Source organism: Thalassophryne amazonica, chromosome 16 (assembly GCF_902500255.1).
Source record: "Thalassophryne amazonica chromosome 16, fThaAma1.1, whole genome shotgun sequence".
Lineage (NCBI taxonomy): Eukaryota > Metazoa > Chordata > Actinopteri > Batrachoidiformes > Batrachoididae > Thalassophryne > Thalassophryne amazonica.
The window spans coordinates 82,567,123-82,586,491 of record NC_047118.1 but is presented as its reverse complement, the minus strand read 5'-3'; the positions used below and the strand labels follow the sequence as shown (position 1 = coordinate 82,586,491).

Sequence of the window (19,369 nt, the reverse complement as noted above, 5' to 3'; positions counted from 1 at the left end):
CGGCGGAGTCCCGTTATATCCGGCGAAGTGGCCAGTCCGAAGTGTGTCACAGAATTTCGCTGAGTTTCTGCTTAAAACAGTAACAGTAAGTAAAAAATCAGTAAGAAAGTAAGTAAAGTAAAGATCAGATTAGCCGCGAAGCTAACGGTGACCTATCCAGGCCGGCAGCGTACCATCCAGGCCCGCGGCGTCAGTGGAAGCGATCCATCCAAGCCCGCGGCGTTGGCGGAGACGAACCATCCAGGCCCGCGGAGATGAACCATCCAGGCCTGCGGCGTCAGCAGAGGCGAACCATCCAGGCCCGCGAAATAGGCGGAGACAAACCATCCAGGCCCGCAGCGTCGACGGAGGAGGTTATCCATCTAGGCCCACGGCGTCGGCGGAAGAGGCGAACCATCCAGGCCCGTGGCGTCAGCGGAGGCGAACCATCCAGGCCCGCGGCGTCGGCTACATCCGGGGCTGGCGGCGGCTACATCCAAGGCTGGTGCGGCTGCGACCGAGGCTGACGGCGGCTATATCCAAGCAACATCGGGGTAGGTCGGTGTGTGGCGACCGGACTTGTGGTGAGGGAGACTACGAGAGAGAACTGTTTTATAATTAATAGTGGCCAGTACTGAACCTTACTTAACATGGCACCACCTAGGAAGACAGATAAACTGGAGGAAGATATAGAGGAAATAAAGACCTCATTAAACCGTATTTCAAAAGACATGGCTAATTTAGACAAGTTGATGAAGGAGATCAAGGAGCTCAAGAATCTTGTTGGAGAGAAGGACAGGATTATCAGGAAACTTCAGCAGCGAGTGGATGAACTTGAACAATATTCTAGAAAAGACGATGTCATAATATCTGGTTTGGAAACAAAACATCGGTCATACGCAAGGGTGGTGGATTCTGGTGGAGCTTCAAACATTAGAACAGCAAGTTACAAATTTTTTACATCAAAAAGGTGTTGTCATGCATCAAGACACTATATCAGACTGTCACATTATTCCATCCAAAGACAGTAAAAATAAACTACCTAATATTATTATACTCTTTACACGCAGAGAATACTAAAATGAATTATTAAGACAGGCAAAGAATCTGAAAGGAACAAATGTCTATATAAATGAGCATCTAATGAAAAAAAAATGCAGATATTGCTAGGGAAGCAAGACTACTAAAAAAACAGAAACACATTGTTGCTACATGGGTCGGGAACTGTAGGGTTTGGATCAGAGTGAGAGAAGGGACAAAGGGTATACAAATCAGAGACATGGAGGACCTTACAAAGTACAGACCTGAGTAGACAAATAAATATGACGTTGATTGGTAGTATGACCAACAAAAAATCAGATCAAACATGGAAACAGAGGATAAAATATATGACATAGACACCAATATTGATCAAAGTATATTTGACTTGACTACAATTGGTTGTGAGTATTATATGGAAAAACAGTTAAATAGTGAAAAAGTTACTGAAGATACCCTGTCACTCATACATATAAACATGCTTGTATAGGAAAATGTCAAAAATAAAAGATTATTTAAACCAGTTTAAAAATAGATTCAGCATTGTTGCAATCACAGAATCTTGGATTAAAGATGACCTCATGGCTGATGTTCAAATGGAGGGATATGAGCTATATTTTGTAAATAGAAGAGATAAAAAAAGGTGGAGGCACTCAACAAAAATATAAACGCAACACTTTTGGTTTTGCTCCCATTTTGTATGAGATGAACTCAAAGATCTAAAACTTTTTCCACATACACAATATCACCATTTCCCTCAAATATTGTTCACAAACCAGTCTAAATCTGTGATAGTGAGCACTTCTCCTTTGCTGAGATAATCCATCCCACCTCACAGGTGTGCCATACCAAGATGCTGATTAGACACCATGATTAGTGCACAGGTGTGCCTTAGACTGCCCACAATAAAAGGCCACTCTGAAAGGTGCAGTTTTGTTTTATTGGGGGGGATACCAGTCAGTATCTGGTGTGACCACCATTTGCCTCATGCAGTGCAACACATCTCCTTCGCATAGAGTTGATCAGGTTGTCAGTTGTGGCCTGTGGAATGTTGGTCCAGTCCTCTTCAATGGCTGTGCGAAGTTGCTGGATATTGGCAGGAACTGGTACAAGCTGTCATATACGCCGGTCCAGAGCATCCCAAACATGCTCAATGGGTGACATGTCCAGTGAGTATGCCGGCCATGCAAGAACTGGGACATTTTCAGTTTCCAAGAATTGTGTACAGATCCTTGCAACATGGGGCCGTGCATTATCCTGCTGCAACATGAGGTGATGTTCTTGGATGTATGGCACAACAATGGGCCTCAGGATCTCGTCACGGTATCTCTGTGCATTCAAAATGCCATCAATAAAATGCACCTGTGTTCTTCGTCCATAACGGACGCCTGCCCATACCATAACCCCACCGCCACCATGGGCCACTCGATCCACAACATTGCCATCAGAAAACCGCTCACCCACACGACGCCACACACGCTGTCTGCCATCTGCCCTGAACAGTGTGAACCGGGATTCATCCGTGAAGAGAACACCTCTCCAACGTGCCAAACGCCAGCGAATGTGAGCATTTGCCCACTCAAGTCAGTTACGACGATGAACTGGAGTCAGGTCGAGACCCCGATGAGGACGACGAGCATGCAGATGAGCTTCCCTGAGACGGTTTCTGACAGTTTGTGCAGAAAGTCTTTGGTTATGCAAACCGATTGTTTCAGCAGCTGTCCGAGTGGCTGGTCTCAGACGATCTTGGAGGTGAACATACTGGATGTGGAGGTCCTGGGCTGGTGTGGTTACACATGGTCTGCGGTTGTGAGGCTGGTTGGATGTACTGTCAAATTCTCTGAAATGCCTTTGGAGACGGCTTATGGTAGAAAAATGAACATTCAATACACGAGCAACAGCTCTGGTTGACATTCCTGCTGTCAGCATGCCAATTGCACGCTCCCTCAAATCTTGCGACATCTGTGGCATTGTGCTGTGTGATAAAACTGCACCTTTCAGAGTGGCCTTTTATTGTGGGCAGTCTAAGGCACACCTGTGCACTAATCATGGTGTCTAATCAGCATCTTGATATGGCACACCTGTGAGGTGGGATGGATTATCTCAGCAAAGGAGAAGTGCTCACTATCACAGATTTAGACTGGTTTGTGAACAATATTTGAGGGAAATGGTGATATTGTGTATGTGGAAAAAGTTTTAGATCTTTGAGTTCATCTCATACAAAATGGGAGCAAAACCAAAAGTGTTGCGTTTATATTTTTGTTGAGTGTAAAAACAGATCTGACATGTAAAATTGTAGAAGAAATGACAATTATAGATGATGTCATAGAAATTGTAACAGTGGAAATTGTAAATCATTCAAATCAAATTGTAAAACATCTAAAAATATTCAAATTAGTTGTGTATATAGAGCACCAGACTCTTGTGTTGTGAAATTTACAGATAAAATAATAGAATTATTCCATCAAATCAAAAACAAAACGCTTTTTATGTGTGGAGACTTTAATGTTAATGTGGAAAGCTCCAGTTGCCAAAGAGCAAGTCCATCCATCCATCCATTTTCTTCCGCTTTATCCGGAGTCGGGTCACGGGGCAGCACCTCAAGCAAAGCCGCCCAGACCTCTCGATCCACACACACCTCCCCCAGCTCCTCCGAGGGAACCCCAAGGCGTTCCCAAGCCAGCCGAGAGATGTAATCCTTCCAGCGTGTCCTGGGTCTTCCCCGGGGCCTCCTCCCAATGGGACGTGCCCGGAACACTTCTCCAGCGAGGCATCCAGGGGGCATCCGGAAAAGATGCCCGAGCCACCTCAACTGACTCCTTTCGACGTGGAGGAGCAGCGGCTCCTCCCGAGTGACCGAGCTCCTCACCCTATCTCTAAGGGAGCGCCCAGCCACCCTGCGGAGGAAACTCATCTCGGCCGCCTGTACCCGCAATCTCGTTCTTTCGGTCATGAGCCAAATCTCATGACCATAGGTGAGGATCGGAACGTAGATCGATCGGTAAATCGAGAGCTTTGCCCCCCTACTCAGCGCTCTCTTAACCACGACGGTCCGATACAGCGATACCGCATCACTGCAGATGCTGCACCGATCCGTCTATCGATCTCACGCTCCATCTGTCCCTCACTCGTGAACAAGACCCCAAGATACTTAAACTCCTCCACTTGAGGCAAGGACACTCCACCGACCTGAAGAGGGCAAAGCACCTTTTTCCGGTCGAGAACCATGGCCTCGGCTTTGGAGGTGCTGATTTTCATCCCGGATGCCTCACACTCGGCTGCAAACCGCCCCAGTGCACGCTGAAGGTCCTGATTTGATGAAGCCAACAGAACCACATCGTCCGCAAACAGCAGAGACGAGATTCTGTGGTTCCCAAACCAGACCCCCTCTACACCCTGGCTGCGCCTAGAAATTCTGTCCATAAAAATAATGAACAGAACCGGTGACAAAAGGCAGCCCTGGCGGAGGCCAACGTCTACTGGAAACAGGTTTGACTTACTACCGGCAATGTGAACCAAGCTCCTGCTGCGGTCGTACAGGGACCGGATAGCCCTTAGCAAAGGACCCCGGACCCCGTACTCCCGGAGCACTCCCCACAGGGTGCCCCGAGGGACACAGTCGAACGCCTTCTCCAGATCCACAAAACACATGTGGACTGGTTGGGCGAACTCCCATGAACCCTTGAGCACCCGATGGAGCGTGTAGAGCTGGTCCAGTGTGCCGCGACCAGGATGAAAACCACACTGCTCCTCCTGAATCTGAACCTCGGATTCAGGAGGAGCAGTGTGGAGCAGAGGTTCGGATTCAGGATCAGAACCTCCATGACCAGTGAAAGATCAAGGACCGAGACGTCGCCCGGTATGGCGGAGCCGGGGTCCCACCCTGGACCCAGGACTGGGGTTGGTGCTTGCACATGAGCGTCTGGTGGTCGGGCCTTAGTCCATGGGGCCCGGCCGGGCTCAGCCCGAAGGAGCAACGTGGGCCCGCCCTCCTGTGGGTTCACCACCTGCAGAGGGGGCCATGGGGGTCGGGTGCAGAGAGGATTGGGTGGCGGTCGAGGGCGGGTGGCCCAGCGGTCCGGTCCATGCTCACAGCCCTTGGCTGTTGGGACGTGGAATGTCACCTCGCTGGGGGGCAAAGAGCCTGAGTTTGTGCGGGAGGTTGAGAGATACCGACTAGAGATAGTCGGGCTCACCTCCACGCACAGCATGGGCTCTGGTACCCAACTCCTGGAGAGGGGCTGGACGCCAAAGAGCAAGTGATTTTGTGAATTCAATGAATAGCTTGGGCTTATTCCCCTTGATAACAAAACCAGAATTACATCGCAAAGTGCAACTGTAATTGACAATATATTCACAAATAGAACAGATGTAATTATTAAGAATGGGATCTTGATGACAGATCTTAGTGATCATTTACCAGTTTTTTCAGTATTTAAATATAAAAATAGGTACAAAAAAAACTGTTATAAACTTTAAAAGAGATAAGTCATTAAAAGCCTTAGAGGCATTAAATTATGACCTTAAAAATCAAAATTGGGAAGAAGTTTATGTCGGCGACGTTAATGTAGCATATAATTCATTTACGAAAATACTGATGAAATCATATAATAAAAATTGTAAATTAATAAAAACTAGTAAGAAAAGAGTAAATAAACCATGGCTGACTAGGGGAATAAAAACGCTTGTGTAAAGAAAAACTATTTATATAGGTGTTTTTTAAAAATGCAAACAAAGGAAACAGAACACAGATACAAAAAATATAAAAATAAACTGACAATAATTAGGAAACAAAAAAAAAAGATTATTATAGTGAACAATTAAATAAGAGTAAAGATAATATGAGGGCAACATGGGGAATTATAAAAAGTGTGATAGAAAGTGATGGAGTGAAATCAACTTTTCCAAATGACCTTGTCAAGGAAAATAAAGAGATATATGAGATAAAAGAAGTTGTAAATGAGTTTAATGATTATTTTTCAAAGGTGGGATCAAGTCTGGTGGGAAATAAACCAATAGTAGAAGATAAATTAAATACAATTGTAAATACGGTCAATAGTATTTTCCTTGACAATGTGGAAAAAGATGAAATAAAGAATATTGTAAAAAAAAACTGTGTAAGCAAAAGATCAACTGACTAAGAAGATTTAGACATGATGACTGTAAAAAGTATAATAGAAACTGTTATTGAACCATTCACTTACATTTGTAATCTGTCTCTGTCAACAGGAATTTTCCCAGACGAAATGAAAATTGCCAAGGTAGTCCCATTATATAAAAATGGAGACAAACATAATTTTTCAAATTACAGGCCAGTGTCATTGCTTCCACAGTTTTCTAAAATTATGGAAAAAGCTTTTGTGACAAGGTTGGACAAATTCATTGAGAAACATCATATCTTAAATAATGCTCAGTATGGATTCAGAACACAACATTCGACAGCTATGGCAATTATGGAATTAACAGAGAAAATATCAACAACAATAGATAATAAGGTTTATTTTATAAGTATTTTTATCAACCTGAAAAAAGCTTTTGATGTTATTGACCATTCAAGATTGCTTCACAAGTTACAACAATATGGAATAAGAGGGATTTCACATTAGTGGGTAAAAAGCTACTTAGAAAATAGAAAACAGTTTGTTCAGATAAATAATACTAAATCAGAATTGTGTAGCATTATTTGTGGAGTACCACAAGGGTTGGTACTTGGACCCAAACTGTTTATTTTGTATATCAATGATTTTGTGAGTGTATCTAATGTACTTGGTAGCATTTTATTTGCTGATGATACATTATTTTACTCTGGATCAGATATACAGGAAGTAGCACAAGTGATAAATACAGAGTTGAAAAAAGTTAAATATTGGTTTGATATAAACAGATTGTCACTAAATCTTAATAAAACAAATTTCATATTGTTTAATGACAGAGTAAAAAAAAAACATGTGTCATTAAAAATAGATGGAATGGACATTCAAAGGGTAAAAGAAAGGAAATTTTTAGGAGTAATGATTGATGAAGATTTTACATGGAATTCGCACATAAATTACATAAAAGGAAAAATAGCGAAAGCCATTGCTGTTTTGCATAAAGTAAAATATTCATTAAATAGTTATGGATTATTAACATTGTATAATTCATTGATTGTCCCATATTTAACTTAAATCTGGGGATCAACATGTACAACTTATACACAACCTTTAATTATTTTGCAGAAAAGAGCTTTAAAAGTGATTAGCAACAGTCGTTTTAGAGATCCCTCTAGTCCATTGTTCATTAAGTATAGGGTACTTAAATTTCATGATTTAGTTGATTTGAAATTATTACAATGTACCAAGTGAATAACAATACATTACCATTAAACATTCAAAATATGTTTTGAATGTTCTCCGCTCTCCGCTCTTCCCGCTGCCTCTACTGGTGGTTGGCTCTCACTGCGGTATTGTATCACTTCCTGTTCCGGAGCACAGTGGTGTTTTGCTGTATCTGTTAGCTGTTTAATCTGCACAGTTAGATTGATCTAGTTAACTAGATAACGATTTGTTTCAAGGTGTAATCTTCACATGCCTTAACTAAAGCACTCCCTCTGCTGAATCACCTCTAAATTATTTACACATTATTCACTTTCTGTGTTTTTAGGAATCCGCTAGCTTAGCGCAGCTACTAGCTCTTAGCCGATTTAGCATGGCAGCTTCTCCTGTCTCTCCCGCACTTTTCTGCTCTGGGTGTGAAATGTTTAGTTATTCCTCAGCCTCCTTTAGCAGTAATGGTACTTGTAATAAGTGTAGCTTATTTGTAGCTTTGGAGGCCAGGCTGGGCGAATTGGAGACTCGGCTCCGCACCTTGGAAAATCCTACAGCTAGCCAGGCCCCTGTAGTCGGTGCGGACCAAGGTAGCTTAGCCGCCGTTAGTTCCCCTCCGGCAGATCCCGAGCAGCCGGGAAAGCAGGCCGACTGGGTGACTGTGAGGAGGAAGCGTAGTCCTAAACAGAAGCCCCGTGTACACCGCCAACCCGTTCACATCTCTAACCATTTTTCCCCACTTGGCGACACACCCACTGAGGAACAAACTCTGGTTATTGGCGACTCTGTTTTGAGAAATGTGAAGTTAGCGACACTAGCAACCATAGTCAGTTGTCTTCCGGGGGCCAGAGCAGGCAACACTGAAGGAAATTTGAAACTGCTGGCTAAGGCTAAGCGTAAATTTGGTAAGATTGTAATTCACGTCGGCAGTAATGACACCCGGTTACGCCAATCGGAGGTCACTAAAATTAACATTGAATCGGTGTGTAACTTTGCAAAAACAATGTTGGACTCTGTAGTTTTCTCTGGGCCCCTCCCCAATCGGACCGGGAGTAACATGTTTAGCCGCATGTTCTCCCTGAATTGCTGGCTGTCTGAGTGGTGTCCAAAAAATGAGGTGGGCTTCATAGATAATTGGCAAAGCTTCTGGGGAAAACCTGGTCTTGTTAGGAGAGATGGCATCCATCCCACTTTGGATGGAGCAGCTCTCATTTCTAGAAATCTGGCCAATTTTCTTAAATCCTCCAAACCGTGACTACCCAGGGCTGGGAGCAGGAAGCAGAGTTGTAGTCTTACACACCTCTCTGCAGCTTCTCTCCCCCTGCCATCCCCTCATTACGCCATCCCCGTAGAGACGGTGCCTGCTCCCAGACCACCAATAACCAGCAAAAATCTATTTAAGCATAAAAATTCAAAAAGAAAAAATAATATAGCACCTTCAACTGCACCACAGACTAAAACAGTTAAATGTGGTCTATTAAACATTAGGTCTCTCTCTTCTAAGTCCCTGTTAGTAAATTATATAATAATTGATCAACATATTGATTTATTCTGCCTTACAGAAACCTGGTTACAGCAGGATGAATATGTTAGTTTAAATGAGTCAACACCCCCGAGTCACACTAACTGCCAGAACGCTCGTAGCATGGGCCGAGGCGGAGGATTAGCAGCAATCTTCCATTCCAGCTTATTAATTAATCAAAAACCCAGACAGAGTTTTAATTCATTTGAAAGCTTGTCTCTTAGTCTTGTCCATCCAAATTGGAAGTCCCCAAAACCAGTTTTATTTGTTGTTATCTATCGTCCTCCTGGTCGTTACTGTGACTTTCTCTGTGAATTTTCGGACCTTTTGTCTGACTTAGTGCTTAGCTCAGATAAGATAATTATAGTGGGCGATTTTAACATCCACACAGATGCTGAGAATGACAGCCTCAACACTGCATTTAATCTATAGTTAGACTCGCTTGGCTTTGCTCAAAATGTAAATGAGTCCACCCACCACTTTAATCATACCTTAGAACTTGTTCTGACTTATGGTATGGAAATTGGAGTCCACCCACCACTTTAATCATACCTTAGATCTTGTTCTGACTTATGGTATGGAAATTGAAGACTTAACAGTATTCCCTGAAAACCCCCTTCTGTCTGATGATTTCTTAATAACATTTTCATTTACTCTGATGGACTACCCAGCAGTGGGGAATAAGTTTCGTTACAGTAGAAGTCTTTCAGAAAGCGCTGTAACTAGGTTTAAGGATATGATTCCTTCTTTATGTTCTCCAATGCCATATACCAACACAGGGCAGAGTAGCTACCTAAACTCTGTGAGTGAGATAGATTATCTCCTCAGTAGTTTTATATCCTCATTGAGGACAACTTTGGATGCTGTAGCTCCTCTGAAAAAGAGAGCCTTAAATCAGAAGTGCCTGACTCCGTGGTATAACTCACAAACTCGCAGCTTAAAGCAGATAACCCGTAAGTTGGAGAGGAAATGGTGTCTCACTAATTTAGAAGATCTTCACTTAGCCTGGAAAAGAGTCTGTTGCTCTATAAAAAAAAAGCCCTCCATAAAGGTAGGACATCTTACTACTCATCACTAATTGAAGAAAATAAGAACAACCCCAGGTTTCTTTCCAGCACTGTAGCCAGGCTGAGTCAGAGCTCTATTGAGCCGAGTATTCCTTTAACTTTAACTAGTAATGACTTCATGACTTTCTTTGCTAATAAAATTTTAACTATTAGAGAAAAAATTACTCATAACCATCCCAAAGACATATCGTTCTCTTTGGATGCTTTCGGTGATGCCGGTATTTGGTTAGACTCTTTCTCTCCGATTGTTCTGTCTTGAGTTATTTTCATTAGTTACTTCCTCCAAACCATCAACATGTCTATTAGACCCCATTCCTACCAGGCTGCTCAAGGAAGCCCTACCATTAATTAATGCTTTGATCTTAAATATGATCAATCTGTCTTTATTAGTTGGCTATGTACCACAGGCTTTTAAGGTGGCAGTAATTAAACCATTACTTAAAAAGCCATCACTTGACCCAGCTATCTTAGCTAATTATAGGCCAATCTCCAACCTTCCTTTTCTCTCAAAAATTCTTGAAAGGGTAGTTGTAAAACAGCTAACTGATCATCTGCAGAGGAATGGTCTATTTGAAGAGTTTCAGTCAGGGTTTAGAATTCATCATAGTACAGAAACAGCATTAGTGAAGGTTACAAATGATCTTCTTATGGCCTCAGACAGTGGACTCATCTCTGTGCTTGTTCTGTTAGACCTCAGTGCTGCTTTTGATGCTGTTGACCATAAAATTTTATTACAGAGATTAGAGCATGCCATAGGTATTAAAGGCACTGCGCTGCGGTGGTTTGAATCATATTTATCTAATAGATTACAATTTGTTCATGTAAATGGGGAATCTTCTTCACAGACTAAGGTTAATTATGGAGTTCCACAAGGTTCTGTGCTAGGAAATTTTTTTTTCACTTTATACATGCTTCCCTTAGGCAGTTTTATTAGACAGCATTGCTTAAATTTTCATTGTTACGCAGATGATACCCAGCTTTATCTATCCATGAAGCCAGAGGACACACACCAATTAGCTAAACTGCAGGATTGTCTTACAGACATAAAGACATGGATGACCTCTAATTTCCTGCTTTTAAACTCAGATAAAACTGAAGTTATTGTACTTGGCCCCACAAATCTTAGAAACATGGTGTCTAACCAGATCCTTACTCTGGATGGCATTACCCTGACCTCTAGTAATACTGTGAGAAATCTTGGAGTCATTTTTGATCAGGATATGTCATTCAATGCGCATATTAAACAGATATGTAGGACTGCTTTTTTACATTTGCGCAATATCTCTAAAATTAGAAAGGTCTTGTCTCAGAGTGATGCTGAAAAACTAATTCATGCATTTATTTCCTCTAGGCTGGACTATTGTAATTCATTATTATCAGGTTGTCCTAAAAGTTCCCTGAAAAGCCTTCAGTTAATTCAAAATGCTGCAGCTAGAGTACTAATGGGGACTAGAAGGAGAGAGCATATCTCACCCATATTGGCCTCTCTTCATTGGCTTCCTGTTAATTCTAGAATAGAATTTAAAATTCTTCTTCTTACTTATAAGGTTTTGAATAATCAGGTCCCATCTTATCTTAGGGACCTCGTAGTACCATATCACCCCAATAGAGCGCTTCGCTCTCAGACTGCAGGCTTACTTGTAGTTCCTAGGGTTTGTAAGAGTAGAATGGGAGGCAGAGCCTTCAACTTTCAGGCTCCTCTCCTGTGGAACCAGCTCCCAATTCGGATCAGGGAGACAGACACCCTCTCTACTTTTAAGATTAGGCTTAAAACTTTCCTTTTTGCTAAAGCTTATAGTTAGGGCTGGATCAGGTGACCCTGAACCATCCCTTAGTTATGCTGCTATAGACTTAGACTGCTGGGGGGTTCCCATGATGCACTGAGTGTTTCTTTCTCTTTTTGCTCTGTATGCACCACTCTGCATTTAATCATTAGTGATTGATCTCTGCTCCCCTCCACAGCATGTCTTTTTCCTGGTTCTCTCCCTCAGCCCCAACCAGTCCCAGCAGAAGACTGCCCCTCCCTGAGCCTGGTTCTGCTGGAGGTTTCTTCCTGTTAAAAGGGAGTTTTTCCTTCCCACTGTCACCAAGTGCTTGCTCACAGGGGGTCGTTTTGACTGTTGGGGTTTTTCCGTAATTATTGTATGGCTTTTGCCTTACAATATAAAGCGCCTTGGGGCAACTGTTTGTTGTGATTTGGCGCTATATAAAAAAAATTGATTTGATGTTTGAAAAAAGAGTAAGTAGTTATAATTTGAAAGGCATAGAAGTCTTTAAAAAAAACAAGATTCAGAACCAAGATAAAGGAACGGAGTATTGCAGTGAATGGTGTAAAATTATGGAACAGCCTCAATAAAGAAATCAAAGATTCAAGGTCGCTTAAATTATTTAAAAAACGTATTAAACTAGATGTATTTAGTAAGTATGGAACTATGAAATAAGTCGATGGCATGTGACAAAGTCATAGAAATGTAATCTGTTAAAATTATGTCGATTAATGATGCTTGATATTGCAAGATTGTATTGTAAAAAAGGGGCAGAAAATATAAGACTTGTTCTTCCAATCTGCTCCTTTTCATTCAGTGGTTTGTAATGTTTTGTTATTTCTGCTTTTTTGTTTTTTTCTTTTAAATGAATGAAATAAATATTAGGAAAAAAAAGTAATGCTGCATACATCAGCCACATTCCAAGGGGCCTTTGAAATGGGACAGCCCCGTCGCACAACTTTTGACGTAAGCGGCTGATGAACGCATCGTTTGAAGGGTGCTGCTGCTGAATGGGGTCCTCTGTGACGGGGACTTCTATGAAGGGGACCTCGGTGAAGAGGACCTCTGTAATGTGACAGGGACCTCTATGGCGTAGACCTCTGTGACAGGGACCTCTGTTATGTGACGGGGACCTCTGTGAAGGAAACCTCTGTGACTTAGATCATCTTAGGGTTGATGGTAAAACACGTTAGGTAACTCGGTTCCATTTCCATCGATTCAGGTCTGTACTGTGTCCCCCTTGTGTACTGAATGTCTGGTGTGTTTTTCTTTTTATACTGTACTTTTCTGTATACCCACTGCTGTACAGCCCATTGCTCCTTTGAAGACATTGAATAAATAAAGTGAAGTGACGGCGACCTCTGTGACGGGGGCCTCTGGGATGGGGGCTTCGGTGACGGGGACCCGGCTCTGGAGTTGCACCAGGAAGAGAATCCAGCATAAATCCTGCACCAAATCAATAGCAGTTTTCCCCTGACAAATGTGATTATTATTCTATGAATAATAACTGTTGGAAAGACAAATGTAAAGAAAGTGTAGTTTTGCTGGAGATGACAGGACACACGTGCAGAAGTTTGATACTTTAATAGTATTTAATGGGAGCAGTGCTGAATAACAACAATCTGATATTCACGTCTGCTGCTTACTGTGCAGCTGTGAGCTATAAATCACACACACAGCACAAGACCTTCAGTCTCCACACAAATTCTCTTTGGATTATTAAATAAAACTTCAATAAATACTTAAACACTCCACAAATGTTAAAAACACAGCAGTGATCTTCTTGATTTTCTGTCTGATGTTATTTTGGCTTCCTGCTGGTTGTAGTGACAGCTGGTGAAGTTCAGATCTTCGCTCTCTAAAAGTCTTCTGATGTGATTTTTGGACCAGATTTCACAAGAAATCATTTCAGTTGGTTCCACGTTCAAACCCCAGAGCAGCCCTGAAACCTAAACTGTGACAAATCTGCACACATTCTCCAAATTTAACCAAATATATTTAATATTTAACTGACCGCTTGTCTCTGTTCCCTTTGAGACGCCCACTCTGACTGAAAATAAATGGCAGCGGTCTCTTGGCGCTAATGTGAGCAAGGGGTTCATGCGGTGCTTCCCAAAGTGTCTGTGTGTGTGTGTGTGGGGGGGGGGGGTCGTGCCCCCTGGGGTTGAGGGGACAGATGTATGGGGGTGTGGCACGGCAAATGAGTTCAGTCTGTTGCTGTAGGATTTTTATGAGATCTTCAGCTGCATTGGTTTTTATGATGCACTAAGTAAATGGAACAGATAAAATATTTATTTAGATTTAGTTGAAACATAATACATATATTTATATAAAATAATTTTTTTGTAGTTCTAGAGTTTTGTGTGCATTTTTCTAGCTTTTGAACAGCTTTTGTGGTGGAAACCATCAGCTGTATCTGGCAACACTGATGATGATCAGGCTTGATCACTGTGGGCAGGAAAACCTACATGACTCACTCACTCTGCTTACTCCAGTTAGGGGTGACAGGGGCTGGAGCCTATCCCAACAGTCACAGGGTGTGAGGTGGGGTTCACCCTGCAGGGCCACATACAGACAAACACATTCACACCTTTGTACAATAAAGTTTCCAATCCACCTAACCGGCGTGTCTCTGGATGTGGGAGGAAGTCGGAACACCCTGTCATGTATCATGTTAGTGTTGGGGTTTTTGTTTGTTCCCTTTTGTGGCTGGGTGGTTTGTGTTTGTGTTTTTGGGTCTGTATGTCTCTTGGCTGCCTTCACTGTGCTTGGTGGGGGCGGTACTCGGTGAGTGGGTCACGCCCTGTTCTGGGCCTTTCTACACTTGTTTCCGGGAGTATTTAGACGCTACTAGTTGCACTTGGTGTTGCCTGATCGTTGTGCCCTGTGCCAGTGCTTCAAGCTCAGTACTACGTTTTGTTAAGCTGTCTCTTGGTGTTTTGACTGCCTGCCTGTGTTTTTGTCTACGCCTCTGCCTGATGTTTCGGATTTGGTTGCTCTTCTTGGACTGTCTGTTTGTGTACCGAACCTTGCTAAGCACCTCAGTAAAAGCCTCTCTGAACCAGAACTGTTCCAGTGAGTCCTGCATTTGTCTCCAGCCTTCCTCATTTGACAATTGTGATACACCCGGATATAACTTTTAGTAATTCCACTGTAAAGAGTGACTTCTCACTTTATTTATTTTTTTGTTTAATAAGAAGTTGTAGGTTTTGTATAAATTAAAATAAACTTGGCTGTTGTCTTGTGGGGAACTACGGGTTCAAGATGTGGTTGTTGGTACTATAGATGACTTTTGAGGAAAATCTGTTTACAGTTATGCTACATTTTTTAAGTATTGACATAGAAAAATGGGCTTTTATGAAAGTCTGTATTAAAGGTTTTAATCTGTTTTCAATTTTTTAAATAAATTTTTGTCATCAATAAGCTTTTCTGAAACAGCGTAACCAGCACAATATTCCATGTAAAGAAATGACAAATAACTGAAGTTTTATATTTGCACTGTGACAGTGTTCACATTAGATCAGATTTCTATCATTTTTTGGCCTGTATGAGACACTGTTGAGACAGTTCTGCTGTTTTGTGTGGAGTGTTCTGGGTTTGGGGTCACATGCAGACAGAAAATGTGCAGATTTGTATCTGCTGTCTGGGATGTCTGGGATGTGAGAGGATGAACAGACTGAGCGATCTCACAGTCTTTCATTTGATGACCAAGTGGTTAGTGCGCTTGGTTTCAGTGCAGAAGGTGCCGGGATCAAACCCCACCCCTGTCACCTATCTCCATGCAATGTGGCGTTGCGTCAGGAAGGGCATCCGGTGTAAAACTTCATGCCAATAATCAACATGCAACATAAACAAGCTTGAACAAGCTTAAGAAAAATGACTTTTTCGGACAATACAGGTCCGATCTCAGACCACTTTATTGTTTTCACCACTCGAATCCTCATGAAAAAATACATAAGTATGCCAAAGGACGAAAGTCAGCTCACACACAGAGGCCACTCCCCTTTTATTATATGGATGGATTTCAGTGGAAAAGATGTGTATGTGTGTGTTAGATTGGGGTGGTGGTTTGGGGGAGGGGGGTAATCTTACCTACAAAAGACACACTGTGCATGTTTGGTTGCCCCAGATTCAGCTCAAAGGTGGTGCTGTACCTTGTTGCATATCCACAAACAGGTCAATTGCATGATGGATGATGCAACAGAAATACAGAAACTAATAACAGTGACACCTGCACAGCACTGTGGGAGCGGATTTGAGTTTAGTAAACATGCTTCATCTTTTTCCTTGACCTCAAAGCTACGTGAAAACATCGTAGCATCTCTCCTAATTTCCTTGAAGAGCCTGTGAGTAACTGAATCATTTGTGTCTATACATGATTCAGTTACTCCCGGTGTGTGGTGAGCACCTTGTATGGCAGCACCCTGACATTGTGGTGAATGTGAGGCATTATTATAAAGCACTTTGAGCGTCTGATGCAGATGGAAAAGCGCTACATAAATGCAGTCCATTTACATATAAAAGTGACCAAATTTCGATGAAATATCACAAACCTTGTCAGATTTTTAACACTGAACATTTAGGTTCTTCCACACAGTCAAGCTGGCGGATGTTGGAGCGGGTTTTTCTTGTTCTGCCGTCATTTACTGAGCTGTGCAGCTGTCTAGAGTGAAGCATACTGATGGAACTGGAATTTGCAGATTTATCAAAGAGTTCTATGAGTTTGATGAATAACCCTCTTTGAGAGTTATGGACTTTGACTTAACTTAAACTTACAAAAACTGCCTAGTTACCAGTTACTGGATGCAGTGGTACCATGGTGCTTTTTGGGGATGATGCTGTGATGGGAAACGTGGAGAAACAAAGGTGGACATGCAGTAGAACATGCGCCAGCTGTGGACCAATCCAGAGATGTTTGGTCACTTGTCTGTAAGACACCCACATGTTAAAAGTGTACATAAAGTATGTGAGGAACCAGAGGTTCTGCCAAATCTACTCAGGCTGCAGGTGAGCTGGGTCCTGCCCCCGTCTATAAACTTGACAAAATCTGAAATCAAATGTTAACTTTCCATAATAATAAACATAGTATGTTTTTGTTTAATTTTTAGATTTTTTTTTTAATCTGACATATCCCGAAGGGTCTGAGTCTAATGACCTGAAACCTCCAGAAGGTTTATTCTTCTGTTCTGTCAACTAATTACAGTGAGATAAACAATTTTGTTTTGGATTAATAAAGTTATTCTTATTCTTATTCTTATTCCAATCAGAAATCTGCAAGGAATAACAGTATTTACATGAAATTATAAAACGTGGTCACAGCTGAATAATTCATCTGTTTCTATATCAAGGGTCAATTCTGGTTCTATTTTAAAAACCTACAAAGAATTATAATGTTTCTGATATTTATAACAATCTCAGACATTACGGATTGTATTGTGTTGGAGAAAATGGCTGAAAAAGTCTGTGTAGATTAGATCGACAAACATACTGGTTATGTCTTTTGTCCCAGTTCATGCAATGTTAATATTTGATTTCAGATTGTAGAGATCTTAAGATCAACAAAATCGCCAAGTCTATGGACAGGTGGACCTACAGTAGGTCAACTGAGGACTCACTGCAGCACATCTGGATTTGTGTGTTGACCCTTTAGTCATTGGGGAAGCAGGTGTCCCGGCAGGACTGTGGTGGTGGGGTGCAGGCAGGAGGAGAAGAGGAAGGAGGCTCCTCCTGGAACTCCACTGAATTCTCCTTGATGGTGCTCCTTCTGTTAATGCTGCCACCGAGTCCCACTCTCCTGATGCTGCTGCTGCTGCCACCAGCACGAGGACTCGGACTGCCAAAGGTCACCTCCCCACCACGCCTGTAGCATTTGACACATCAGGAGGAAGCAGAATGTCAGTATTTAATACGGAATGACAAAACATGGTGGTTGTTATTACACTTAAACCATGGACCAAGCAGCCTCACTTTACCATGACCTACACAAACATGTATGACAGCATCACAGGGGGGCAGCTGGAGCCAGGTAGAGGTCAATGAAGGATTACACAGGGGTCAAAATATAAAAAAATATTGCAACCATATTGAATAGTACACCACTTTATTTGTCTAACCATAAAGATCCCATAAAGAGGGAAGGTGATGGTCTATAGTGGTTAAGGTGTTGGGCTTGAGTCCAGAAGATCATGGGTTCAAATCCCCACCTGACTGGAAAATCACTAAGGGCTCTTGGGCAAGGCCTTTAATCCCCTATTGCTCCCGGTGTGTAGTGAGCGCTTTGTATGGCAGCACCCTGACATCGGGGTGAATGTGAGGCATAATTGTAAAGTCCTTTGAGCATCTGATGCAGATGGAAAAGCGCTATATAAATGCAGTCCATTTACCATTTTCCATTTATCCCAAATCAATGTACACTGAATAAAAATATAAACACAACCCTTTTGTTTTGGCTCCTATTTTTCATGAACTCAAATCTAAAACATTTTCAGTATATACACAAAAAGACCTATTCCTCTCAAATATTGTTCACAAATCTGTCTAAATTTGTGTTAGGGCCCTGTCTCACTGGGGAGAGGATTAATTGCGCATGAACTGAGTACACAAATTACGGGCGTTCGTTGTCGTCTGGAACAAAACTGGCCAAAAATGACAAATGTCCCAGTATGAATTACGGATATATTAATAATATATAGTGAATATATGATGAACAATCACGGTTGTATAACACATGTGGTGAGGAAATGGATCCGACGCATTGAGATTATCATGGCAGTATTACGGGTGTATTATGAATGCATCGCGCGTGTTTGCGCGTGCACAGCATCTGCATTGTGGTCATAAAAGAAGTGCACTCGGGCCGTCGGCATCACTATTCACACCAACAATACAGCCTCTGGAGCAACTGCTGGACTTGGACAAGTTGATTGAAGTAAACAAGCAGTGAACAGGGTGAGTGGTGACGTCAGCGGATCGCATCAGAGCGCAGCTCGTCTGAACGATTATAACAAGACGTTAAATCTGTTATAAACATAGGAATAAATACTTTAACAGCTGCAGAAAAGAAGGAAAAAACACACAACTGTTTTATCAAGACTTGACAATGTAAACAAGTCAAATAATTACCTTTTTAGACAGCTCAAAATGCTTTCTGCAGCTTGTTAGACATTCGCGTGCGCGTGCACGGCCCAGATGCAGCTTCCTGTGATTCAGGAGGAGATCAGAGCCGTTTTCAACAGTCAATTTGCAGAATAAAATTATTAATCCGCCACAAAATAATTATTTTATATAGGCAGCATCCAGCGCAGAGCATGTGGCAGCCGGTAGAACAAAGAACGGTGTCCAGCTGTGAACGCAGCGCATCTGATTTGCATCCGCCACAAATCAGATGCAAAGCAGACGTAATAAAAACGCTTTATTCATGACCAATCTGTATGCAGTCGCTACAACTTATTTTAGTTCGTGATGTGGACATGATGGGCACGAAAAATATCCATTTTACACACTGTCCCAGTCCGCTGCCAAGCTGCAAATCCCTGTCAGTTGCGGATATCACCAGATGACGGTGAATATACAGCGCATAGATTGAGGCTATATTGAGTATGTATGGAGTATGTAAGGCGGATGTCATCCGCAGCCAAAATTTTGTGCAGCTCAAAAATCCTGGTAACGGAAAAACGTGTCTCTGCAGATAAT

At 42.2% G+C, this 19,369-nt stretch overlaps 1 protein-coding gene across 1 annotated transcript in view; it reads right to left on the bottom strand.

Annotated features, from left to right (window-relative positions):
• Window positions 1–17,297: 17,297 nt before the first annotated feature.
• The window catches only part of LOC117528774 (myosin-11-like), a 392,454-nt gene continuing 390,382 nt past the window's right edge, over window positions 17,298–19,369 (bottom strand). Inside the window, 1 exon segment of the mRNA XM_034191402.1 lies at window positions 17,298–17,537. Coding sequence (XP_034047293.1) covers window positions 17,324–17,537 — 214 coding nt within the window. The 3' untranslated portion in view covers window positions 17,298–17,323.